Consider the following 11,476-nt stretch of genomic DNA (forward strand, 5'->3'; position numbering starts at 1 on the left):
GGGTTCCGAAACCCTCATTTTTGGTTCAGCTTTTATACTTTTTTCCATTACAGGCCACGACAGAGTTACATAAATTGTAGTCACAAACAGTCACATAGATCATGCAGATAACAATAGACAAACAGTCACATAGATCTTACAAATAACAATAGATAGTCATCTCTTAAACTGTAAATTCCACGGTTACCATTTCAGCTGTCATTACCACCTGCCCACCACCTGGATACAATATTTTATCTTGATCTTTGGTACATGGCATCAGTTTGCTTAACTATTCTCCTTTTGATTAATGTTATTGCTGATGGGGTCAACACACTCCTTATTCTCCTTTGATCATTGTTCTTGTAAGGGTTAGCTCATTCTTAACTAGTTACTTATTTCCAGAGTTTTAGTCTACCCGAGCCCCTTCTAACTCTTAATTTGTCCACTTTTAAAATTTTACAACCAATATATATTTTATTTCTACTATAAACTGTAACAAAGAAAGGGGAAAACATGGTTTTTTAAATCAGCTGCAATTAAACCTTCCACAGGGGAACAAATAATAAATCAAGATGAAGGAAGTGCACAAGTAGGCGAACTGGATGCTGTTTTGAATGTATTTGTAAAAGAAAAAGCACTACAGAACCTGTATATATCTATACAGACTCTTTTGCTGTATTTAAAGGCTGTGTTGAATGGGTAACTTTCTGGAGATTAATAATTGGGAAATTAATCGTGTACCAGTATGGCATACAGAAAAATGGAAGGAAATCCTAGAAATTGCTAAACGAAATCCCAATTTTCATGTAGGATGGGTACCTTCTCACCAATCCGATTTGAAAAATGAAGCAAGCAAATATAATAACCTAGTTGATGAATTGGCAAGAATTAATGTAATTGAAATCAGAGATGCTCGTAATCAAGGTGAAGTCCAAGAATGGGGAAACTTGTTGGAATGGCTTCATTGCAGAAAGGGGGTCATTCTGGTATCTTTGATTATATAAAGAAGCACAATCACGTGGCTGGTCTGTGTCACGTGAGCAATGTAAAACAATTATTTCTGCTTGTGATTTATGTAAATTCGATTGGGAGAACATCCTCTGACAGCTGATCACTTACATCTCAGAGATGGTAAAACATTGTGGTCTACCTGCAAATAGATTATATAGGACCCTTCCGGAAGTCAGGAAACAAACAATATGTTATTGTAATGGTGGAAGTGATATCTGGGTTAACATGTGCTGAAGCTTATGCAAAAGCCAATAGGGAAAATACTGTTTCTTTCCTGAAAAGCTCTTTGGAATTTTGCCTAAGCCTACCAGTAATTCAGTCTGATAATGGTACTCATTCACTTCCCACTTGGTCCAGCATGGGCAAAAAGTGAAAATATTAACTGGACTTTTCATATTGCCTTACTATCCGCAGGCTAATGGAATTGTAGAAAGGACTAATGGATTAATAAAAAAGCTCATTTGGCCTCAAGAAAGTAATTGGCATGACAAACTTAATTAATGCAATTGCCACAATCAATAATTGGTGGGGTGTGAAAGGGCTGTCCCTGCCTGACTGCATTCTTTCCCTTGTCGCCTAATCAAGATAACAACGCTGAGAAGCAGCCCTCCCAGGAATTTCAGGCAGCGGCCTACAACCTGGGCAAACTGCTTATGTGAATTTTACCTAACATAGGTTAAAATTAGATTAATTTTGCAGCATCCACTGAATTCAAACACATGGGTGGCAACTGATATGAATGACAAGCAACACAAAGATTAGTACAAATTGGATAGTCTGTGTGCAGTAAATGGTTACTTTGTATCCTGGATACCAATGTGTCTCTTTGGTCCTTTTGTGTGATTAGGTTTTGTGTAGGAAGACTGCTTACTAGCTTCAGCGTTTCTTGGAACAGGAAACCCCCCCCCCCCGCTCAGTCTCAGAATTGGCTACTCTGATACTGAGTGCCGAAGAAGTTACTAACGTGACAGCCAAAAGATTAGCCACCTTTTTGGCTTACACGCAGTGGCTTTATAAGAACATGATTTTATTTCTAATTGTTCCGGAAATGCTGTTGCTTGTAACATGTTTGGTTGGTTTCGCAGAACCTGATTTGAGTGATATGCCAAGGAACACATTGATTCACGAACCCTGGGATAAAAATTCTTTCCTCAATTTGGGACAAAAGATAAGTACGGTCCTGGATTTGCAAAATTGTTTGGGTCTGTGGCTCACATCAGGGAATTCACCACAATGGCCGTGGATGGCACACCCTGTCCACCCTAAATGGATGTTGCATCCCTATTCTAAAAGCACGTATGAGTAAAACTCCTGTTGTTTTGGGACAATGATTCGCCTGCCTGGGATCTTCACCATGTCCAGAAGGGGAATTTTGCCTCAGCCGTAAGCTGACAGATCAGGATATTAAAAACAGGTACTGGAAAAACTCTAGGTTTCTCCAGATGCAAATACACCCTGATTCTGGGATGGCATTGTGAGGATAGAAATTGCACCACCATAGACTGCTCGACACGCCCTTTGGCTAAGGATAAGACTGAGGTTTTTGGGAACAGTAACAGTCCACGCCATAAACAAATGTATTAATGGTTTGGCTTGGCAGGACCGCTTGGGGATGTCCAGCTATTTTTAAGCAATATTGGTCCTCAGTGGATAATTCTGACAGACCTCAGAATACATGACTGAAATGTAAAAACCGAGGAGGGAGTTTGGCTGTGTTCAAGATCTGATTTAAATCTTTTCCATGCAGTAGCCCCCCCCCCCTCAGCCAAAGTGAAACTTATTATTATGATAGCCCCTTGTATGGGAGGCCAGGAGGTGTCAGAGAATTTTCCTACATTTATCCTTGGTCACCCTTACACCCCACTGCCCCAGGAAGAGCCCTGAGCCCTCTGTGAGAGACAGGACCTGTCTTCCCAGGGCCTGGGGTCAGGGCTTGCCTTTCTGCTGCATCCACAAACAAAGGGTTTTTCTCACATTACAGCCACCAGCACAGGGCCTTTGCCTCCTGCAATCATGGCCTCCGGGGATCTGCTCTAACGAGGCCATGAGGAGGCTCTGGCAGGCTCAGTGGGGGCCCATCAGTGTGTGAAGGTATTTTGGGTTTTGCTTCTGACTTTAACTTTATCAGAGGATTTTCCCATTCTTTTCTCACTATCTGAAGAGATCAAGAATTTAGTTGGTAATTACACTTTCAGTTTTATTTGGGAAATGATACTGTAGCAAGACGAACCTCTTTTAGGGTATGGCGCTTCAAGGTACAACCAGCTGTTCCAGCAGAGACTCGCAAACAGTGCTCCAAGCCTATAGCCCACAGGGTTGACTAGCCTAAATCCATGCTGTTGCTCTGAGAGCAACTGACTCTCTCTGCTGACTAGCTCAGGACTGAGCCCCACATGTGTCTCAGGCCTCACCTTTTATTGGCCCCACTGGTCCTGCTCATGCGCAGTGGGGCCTGCCCTAATTAGCCGACAGGATGGGCTTAACACAAACTCATGCCCACTCCCTGGCAATTAGGGGCCCTGGTTGCCTCGTTACAATACAAGTCTCATTTAGCAATGTGAGCATGGCTGAGGAAAGGGCAGGAAGGTGAGATGGCTTTTGTTTCTCTCTGTCTAGTTTTCATTCTTTTCCTTTCCAGCAGTGCTGTTCCATGCCAGCTGTGCAGTTGAGTTTCCAGCCCCTCAGTCTCTCTCCCTTCTCCTCTTCTCCTTTCCCCAGAGGGGAAGTTGTCTCTGCTCCAGCACTGCTCTCCTCTTGGGGACTGCTCTCAGCTGCCCCTCTCCTTTGCCCTGCAGCTCTCAGAGCGGTTCCTTTCCCCTGCTTGAAGATGTTGATGGCAGAGGCATTGTGGCTGCTGTGAGAGCTGTCTTTGGATTGTGTGTGCTTGAAATGCTCAAGTAGCACAGCTGGCAAAAGCTCTGGGTGTTTGAGGAGCTGATTCTGAGGCTTTTCTCCCCAAACCCCCCTGGTTCTGTCCAGGCAGAGTTTCTAGTGGCCACTCAGTCCCGCTTCCAGGGAGCCTGGGGAGTGTGGGGCACATCCATGCCAGAAGCCTGAGGTCCCCAACCCCTTCAGGACACAAGCCTGATGTGCCCAGCCCCCCCAGGTCATCCCCCCCCCCCCGCCAACTTCCAACTTCACCCCCTGGGTTAGGTTCCTCCTCCCCAAGGCCCCACCTTTTCTTCCTCCCCCCACTGCTTCCCGCAATCACGCTGCAGCTCCCGGGAGGTTTCGCTCCGCCACCCCGGGGCTGCACCCAAACCCCCTGCCTCGCAGCCAGGACCCCCACACTGGTGACCGCCAGAGCATCGCCCCCACCTCCCACCGGCCTGGGCTGTGCCCCCCCTGCAGGTACCGGGAAGTGATGGGAGGTGATGGGAGGGGGGTGGTTATCCCAGTACTGCCTTAACTGGGGGTGAGCAGCACAAGATGGGGAAGGGGGGGAGGATGGGTGAGAGGGGGGAACTAAACTTATCCCTGGGGTGAGGGCGGTAAGTTTAGCGACCCCCCAACCTCTTCAAGTGGGTTGAGGAGCTGTGATTTGGTCTCCCCCCACTTCATTGGGGGATTCCCAACTAATCCTGGGTTGGGCGTCTTTGATAGGGGATCCCCAAGTCATCCCCAAAGTTTTTTTTGGAGTGGCTGCCACTGGGGACCCTCAAATTACCCTGGATCCAGGGGTAATGTTGGCAACCCCAGAATCCTTCCAGGGGACTTAATAACACCAGGGCTCAGGAACCATAATCAGGGATTGCCAAAACATCTCAGGAGACCCCAACTCAAGAGCAATGGGGTGATCCCAATTCACGTCAGGAGTGGCTCAAAACGCTAGAAACCTGTCTCCCACCCAATTCCCCTTTGAGATTTAGGTGCCAGTTTAGCTCCTAAAGATGAAGTCAAGGATGATCAGTGGTTGTCCAACTCTATGGGTAACCTCCTCATTCCACCTCACACTCCATTTTCACCCACAGTAAGTTTGGTGTAGGTTTTGGCTTCCATCACCGCACAAAAACCCCACCACTACTTTTTCACTACACTATGGCTTCTTTCATAGGCACGCGGTTACTCTATCTGGACAAAAATGTCTCTGGGTGACCCAAAGATAAGACAGCTTTTGGTCAAAGCACGACATTGGTGAAATATCACTGAATCCATCCTGGAGAAAAATTAGACATTGGCAAGGATCGGTTTAGGATCCGCTTGGCCCATCTCCAGCACCAGAAAATTCATCGGGGTGAGAGACCTCAGAGAGGTCCTGACTGCGGGAGACATTTTAGTGACAGCTCGGACCTGGTCCAATTGTGACACCATCACACAGGCACCATGTCCTACACCTGCCCTGACTGTGGTAAAGGTTTTAGAAGGAGATGGAATTTTATCAAGAATCAAGGGATCCATATGGGTGAACAACCCTTTAAATGTTCCGACTGTGGGAAGGAGTTTACCCAGAATTCCCATTTATCACAGCATCGCCGCATCCACAAGGGAGAGAGACCCTATAAGTGTCTGGAGTGTGGGAAGGAGTTTACCTGGAGTTCCAGTTTATCAGAGTATCACCTCATCCATACAGGAGAGAAGTTGTATCCCTGCACTCACTGCAGGAAGGCCTTCAACAATAGCACTGTTGGGGAAACAGTTCAGAAATATACAGGTTGTGAGCAATCCTGACTTACTTCAATTTAGGCCACATTGGGTTAATGGTTATTGAGGCCTAGTTAGAGGTTTTCTGAGAATGAGCTACTGGGAAAGAGATAACTTAATTGGCAACAGAAGAGGGAAATAATTATGTGAGAAGAGTGTTTCCGTGAGAATGGAATGTGTAATTGGAATACAAAGCCACCTGCATGATATGATGGTGTAAACAAGACTTCTCTATATAAAGTGAGTGCAAGCTGTCAATAAACGATTTCGTACAATCATATTGATGTGCACATGGAATCCTTAAGCCTCCACAGACTGTTTTCCCACATAGCACCACTTGGATTCATCACCAATATGTCCACGCTGGGGAAAAACCCTACACGTGTCCCCAGTGTGAAAAGAGCTTCACAGCCAGCTTGGGTCTCTCCTATTACCTACGGATCCATGCAGGTGAGCATCCATACAAGTGTCCCAAGTGCGGGAAGATCTTGAGGCAAAGCTCCCATTTGAAGAACCATTAATGCCTCCATACCAGTGAAAAACATTAAAGCTACACTCAATGGCAGATGAGATTTTAATGGAAATTAGATTTCATCTGTCATTACTTAACCCATCACAGCAAAGTATGAAGGGTCATTTTGACCTCATTTTCCAAGCTCCATCACACCAATGATGCTTATTTCAACTTCTTGTGGAGAACAAAATGTAGTCAGATCGGGAACCGCTTCATATCCCACTCAAAATTTCTGATTTAATATTTGTTTCAGCGTCATGAAGGCTTTTTACCAAATAAGGAAAAACCAGAAAAGTATTTATGATTAAGACACCCTCCTAAAGGGATGTGGCAGGATGGGATCCTGGACACTTTTCCTGCACAGCAGGCTGGGCGTGCAGCTGAGGGAGCAGTACAAGAGGGAGGCAGCAGACTGCAGGACAATGCTGACAGCAACAGAGCAGGATCATCTCTACTACACGGTTTTTAAATCCTTCCAGGGATGGTTGTTCCACCACCTTCCTAAGCAGACCGTTCCAACACCTAACTACTCTCTCAGTAAAGAAATTCTTCCTCAGATCTAGCCTAAACTTCCCCTGGTGCAACTTCAGGCCATGTCCTCTTTTCCTCTCATTGTTCCCTTGGGAGAAGAGGCCTCTGTGACACCATGGGTGATGTAATGGGTCATCTTGATCAGCCTGCAGTAAGGCTTCTGTCAGTTGTCTCCTGAAATAAGAGAATTAAAACTCCAATAGTTTTTCATGAGGATTGAATGAGAGAGCTCAGTAGAAAATCTGGCTGAAAAGCCCCAGAACATCTTCCTTGCTTGCTTGATCGATTGACTGATTTCTTGTGAAGCAGTAGTTTTAGAGAAATAAAAGTAGTAGTTTAAAGGAACATATATTCAATGGTTTTACAGAAGTAGAAGTATAGAAGTAGCAATAGTTTAAGGGAGTCTCATGGAAATTTACTAGCCAAGTAACATAGGTAGATACATGTATGGCAAGGGTATATGTGATAATGTAGTTCCTAAGGAAAACTTATCCATGAGAGCAGATTATGGGATATATGAAGGTTACCAAAGTCTGCTGAAGGACCAAAACTGAGTCAAAATTAATTATGAGTTCTTTTTGTATTTGTAATTGTGCTGCATTTGTGTAAATTTTCCATTCTTATTTGGTTTTGTAATGCTCTACTGTTGTGAAGTTTGTGATCATTGTACATAGTGTTACTATGTACATAGTGTTACAATGTTACTGCATGTGATGACACCAAAAGTTGAAGAACAAGGACTCTGCACATCATACAGATCACCACTGCCTGAATTGAAGAAGCTGGAGTCAAGATGCTAAGCTTGTAGCCATCATATCACTGCCTTATGATATTGCCTTATGATATCATCATGCCTTGTGATATTTGGACTCATGGGGTGAGGGGACTGGATTGTTGAGATGTCATTTGACTATGTGTTTTTTGTGATCCAAGCAATCAGCCTTTGTGATTGCACAGCCTGAACAATGAAGTATCTATTTTGTGCTTTTATAATATATATATCCATACATATCTTTGATTTGTGTTCCCTAAAAATTCCTCATAATAATTTTACTTGCTAGAGCAACAGAACTGATATTATGACTGTAGAGTAAAAGACCTGGAGTATCATTTCATCTTAATCTGATCAAGGGGTACTTGGATGGTGTCAAGAGGCTGTCATTCTTTGTTTACCCTGCAAAGGGAAACTCTGGCCTGGGAGATGGAATCTCCTTTGGCTGTTGTCTGGGTCAGGCCGTGGGATATGACAGTGCTGTGCTGTTGTGCCAGCAGCAGGTGGTTGTGCTGGAGTGCCCTGACATTTCCTGTAGCACCACAGGGCTGTGCTTGGCCACTCAATTGAGCAGCTGCCCTGACTGAGGTTGGAGCACCCATGGAACCTCCAGTGTCAACCGTGGCTTCCAGGGGAAGAGGAGGGAAAGGAGATTCCCCCTGGCAGTGCCTGGGTGTCCAGTGGGAGAGCGTGAGAAGCAGAGGTTGTGTCTCTAGTGGGGAACTGGCTGTGCTGGAAAGGAGGGAGGGAGGGGACATGAGCGATGACTTCAGTGTGTGTCACACTGGGTTCCTGGGGAGCCCCAGGGAGAGCTGGAGGGAGCCCCGAGAGAGTTGAGCAAGTGGCAAAGTCTGGCGCTGGTCCTGTGCTGCTGGGCTGGGCTCCTGAGACTGAGAGAGTTGCTGGCAAGCAGAGAGTGGTGCAGAGAGAGCTCTGGGCAGGAGCAGCTCCTCTGCAGAGCGCAGCAGGGCTGAGGGCACTGCCTGCAGGCAGCAGGGCAGGGGAGAGAGAGGAGGGAGAGAGAGGAGAAAGGCAGCCTAGGCTGGGAGGAGAGCTGAGAGCTGCCTGGGGGAGAAATTTCACAGCCTCTGCCATGGTGAGTCTCTGGCTGCAGGGCAGTGAAGCTGGGCTTCCTGCAGGGGGTCTTCTCCAGCTGGCAGCCTGTGCCACAGCTGATGGGATCCTTGCGGAGGATTTTGGTGGGCAGGAGGAAAAGGTTTGGCAGAGCAGGGCTGTCCTGGAGCAGCATCAGAGGGAGAGGGCATGGGGCTGCCTTCTGCTGGGGTGGCTGCAGGGGCTGAGGGGGTGTGTGCAGACAGAGGTGCCCAGGGCTGTCCTTCAGAGCAGGGTCCTGCAGCCCAGGGGCTGTGTGCTGGGGCAGGGACTCTGCTGCCTGCCTGCCAGGGGCAACTCTCAGCCTTCCCAGGGAGCTCTGTGCTGCTGGCAGAAGCTGTGGCTGCCAGGAGACAGGGAGGACAGGGCAGGGTCCTTCTTGTTTTGAGAGGGTTCTGTGAGACAGCACTGCTCTCGGATCCAAAATCATACCTAGATTATATCTGAGGGATTTTTCATATGCACAGTCAGGGCACAGGTTCCTGCTGGGAAACTTGGCTTTCCTCAGGCTGCACTTCCACTTTTCTCTTTCTTGTTAAGGTGGGAGGAAACCTCACCTGGGGAGGTGAGATCAGGGGCTGAGAGTCCCTACACCATCACCCTCCTGTGTGCTAGGAACCTCAGCCAGTGCTTTCAGCCTCCTTTACCCTACAGATACACCCAGCATCACCTTCCTAGGTTCATCAGGGTCTGTGTGACAGCATAGCCCTCAGCCAGCCCGTGGGGTCTGGGGTTTTGGGCACCTCCTCCTCCATCTGCTCACACAAGAGGTGAAGTGCATCTATGCTGCCATGTGCCCACCTCCCCCTGCCCAGGGGCTGGAGGTGCCTGCCAGGCATTATCAACATCTGGGAGGGGTTGTGCACTGCTGGGGGAGGGAAAGGCTTTCCTGAGTGCCCCTCTGCCTCTCTTCATGCCCCCTTCAGCTGCTCTTGCTGTTGATGTCAGGCTGAGAGCAGAAGTTTCAGCTGCAGGCACAGCTCTTGTGGCTCCTCCCATGAAGATGGTTTCAGGAAAGGAGGTGTCCAGCTGTGCTCTGCCCTGGGAAGCTCTGGGCAGTGCAGTCTGAGTGAGGCTGGGCAGGGAGCTGACCTCTCTTCATCAGATGCCCTCATTCCATCCTTGGGGTGTCTGTCCAAGCTGTGAGCTGCCTTCCAGGGGGCACAATGAGCCTCATGTGTCCTGGGCTGGAAATGGTTTGCTGAGACCTTGAGAAAGGGTCAGACACTGAGTACTCTGAGCTGGGTCCCCCTGCTCTCAGCAGGGAGAGACAGAGACACAGCCCAGCTCCCCCTTCTCTGCATGCAGCTGCAGGCAATGCTCTTTGCTCACTCTGTTCTGCCTGAGTGCTGCAGCAATGCTGAGGGTTTCTGATACCCAAGAACACTCCCCAGAGGAGATGGGGTAAGCTATAACAAAAAAACCCCAAACTTCTAAAACTGCATTCTCTTGTCAGGGATCTTTTATGCAGGGAGGAGAGAATCTGCAATGCCTTTGGAATCACTAACAATCTCAAATGAAAAATGTCCGTTCTAGGATTGCTCCCTGTCCCCACAATTCTCATGAAGCCCCTGTTGCTTCTTGGAAGCCTGTTAACAGTCTCTGCTCCTCTTGAAAGAGACAGCAACAACCACGGCTGAAGAAAAGTGCATCTTTGTAGGATTGAGATGGGGAATTTTTCATAGAATTGTCTCCTAAATTTTTTGTGTATCCTCTTCAAACAGCTCTCCACGACTTTTAAAGGCAGCAGATGTCCAACAGCAGCTCCATCAGCCAGTTCCTCCTCCTGGCATTTGAAGACAGGAGGGAACTGCAGCACTTGCACTTCTGGCTCTTCCTGGGCATCTCCCTGGCTGCCCTCCTGGGCAATGGCCTCATCATCACCACCATCGCCTGTGACCACCACCTCCACACTCCCATGTACTTCTTCCTCCTCAACCTCTCCCCCTCTCCCTCTTCGACCTGGGATCCATCTCCACCACTCTGGCCAAAGCCATGGCCAATTCCCTCTGGGAACACAGGGACATCTCATAGAATCATAGAATCATAGAATTGGCTGGGTTGGAAGGGACCTCAGAGATCATCAAGTCCAACCCTTGAACCACCGTTGCGGTTGCTAGACTATGGCACTGAGTGCCACATCCAGTCTCTTTTTAAATATCTCCAGGGACGGAGAATCCACTACTTCCCTGGGCAGCCCATTCCAATGCTTGATCACTCTCTCCGTAAAGAAATTTTTTCTAATATCTAACCTAAACTTCCCCTGGCAAAACTTAAGACCATGCCCTCTTGTCTTGTTGAAAGTCGTCTGGCAAAAGAGACCAACCCCCACCTGGCTACAACCTCCTTTCAGGTAGTTGTAGAGAGTGATGAGGTCTCCCCTGAGCCGCCTCTTCTTTAGGCTGAACAGCCCCAGCTCCCTCAGCCTCTCCTCATAGGGTCTGTGCTCGAGTCCCTTCACCAGCCTGGTTGCCCTCCTTTGGACCTGCTCCAGGACCTCAATATCCTTCCTGAACAAAGGGGCCTAGAACTGGACACAGTACTCGAGGTGTGGCCTCACCAGGGCTGAGTACAGGGGCAGAATCACTTCCTTGGACCTGCTGGCAACGCTGTTCCGGATACAGGCCAGGATGCCATTGGCTTTCTTGGCCACCTGGGCACACTGCTGGCTCATGTTCATCTCCTACAAGGGATGTGATGCACAACTCTTCTTCTTTGTCTTCTTCATAACAGCAGAGCTTTTTCTCCTGACCATCATGTCCTACAACCGCTATGTGTCCATCTGCAAACCCCTGCACTACGGGACCCTCCTGGGCAGCAATGCTTGTGTCCACATGGAAGCAGCTGCCTGGGGCCCTGGGTTTCTCACTGCTCTTCTGCACACAGCCAATACATTTTCCCTGCCCCTCTGC

General features: G+C 48.0%; 1 protein-coding gene across 1 annotated transcript in view; it reads left to right on the forward strand.

Annotated features, from left to right (window-relative positions):
* LOC115600095 (olfactory receptor 14J1-like) overlaps positions 1-80 on the forward strand; it is a 1,716-nt gene extending 1,636 nt beyond the window's left edge. The window contains exon 2 of the mRNA XM_030468325.1: positions 54-80. Coding sequence (XP_030324185.1) covers positions 54-80 — 27 coding nt within the window. The remainder of the gene's footprint in view (positions 1-53) is intronic.
* The last annotated feature ends 11,396 nt before the right edge of the window (positions 81-11,476 follow it).

The sequence above is a fragment of the Calypte anna genome, chromosome W (assembly GCF_003957555.1).
Source record: "Calypte anna isolate BGI_N300 chromosome W, bCalAnn1_v1.p, whole genome shotgun sequence".
Lineage (NCBI taxonomy): Eukaryota > Metazoa > Chordata > Aves > Apodiformes > Trochilidae > Calypte > Calypte anna.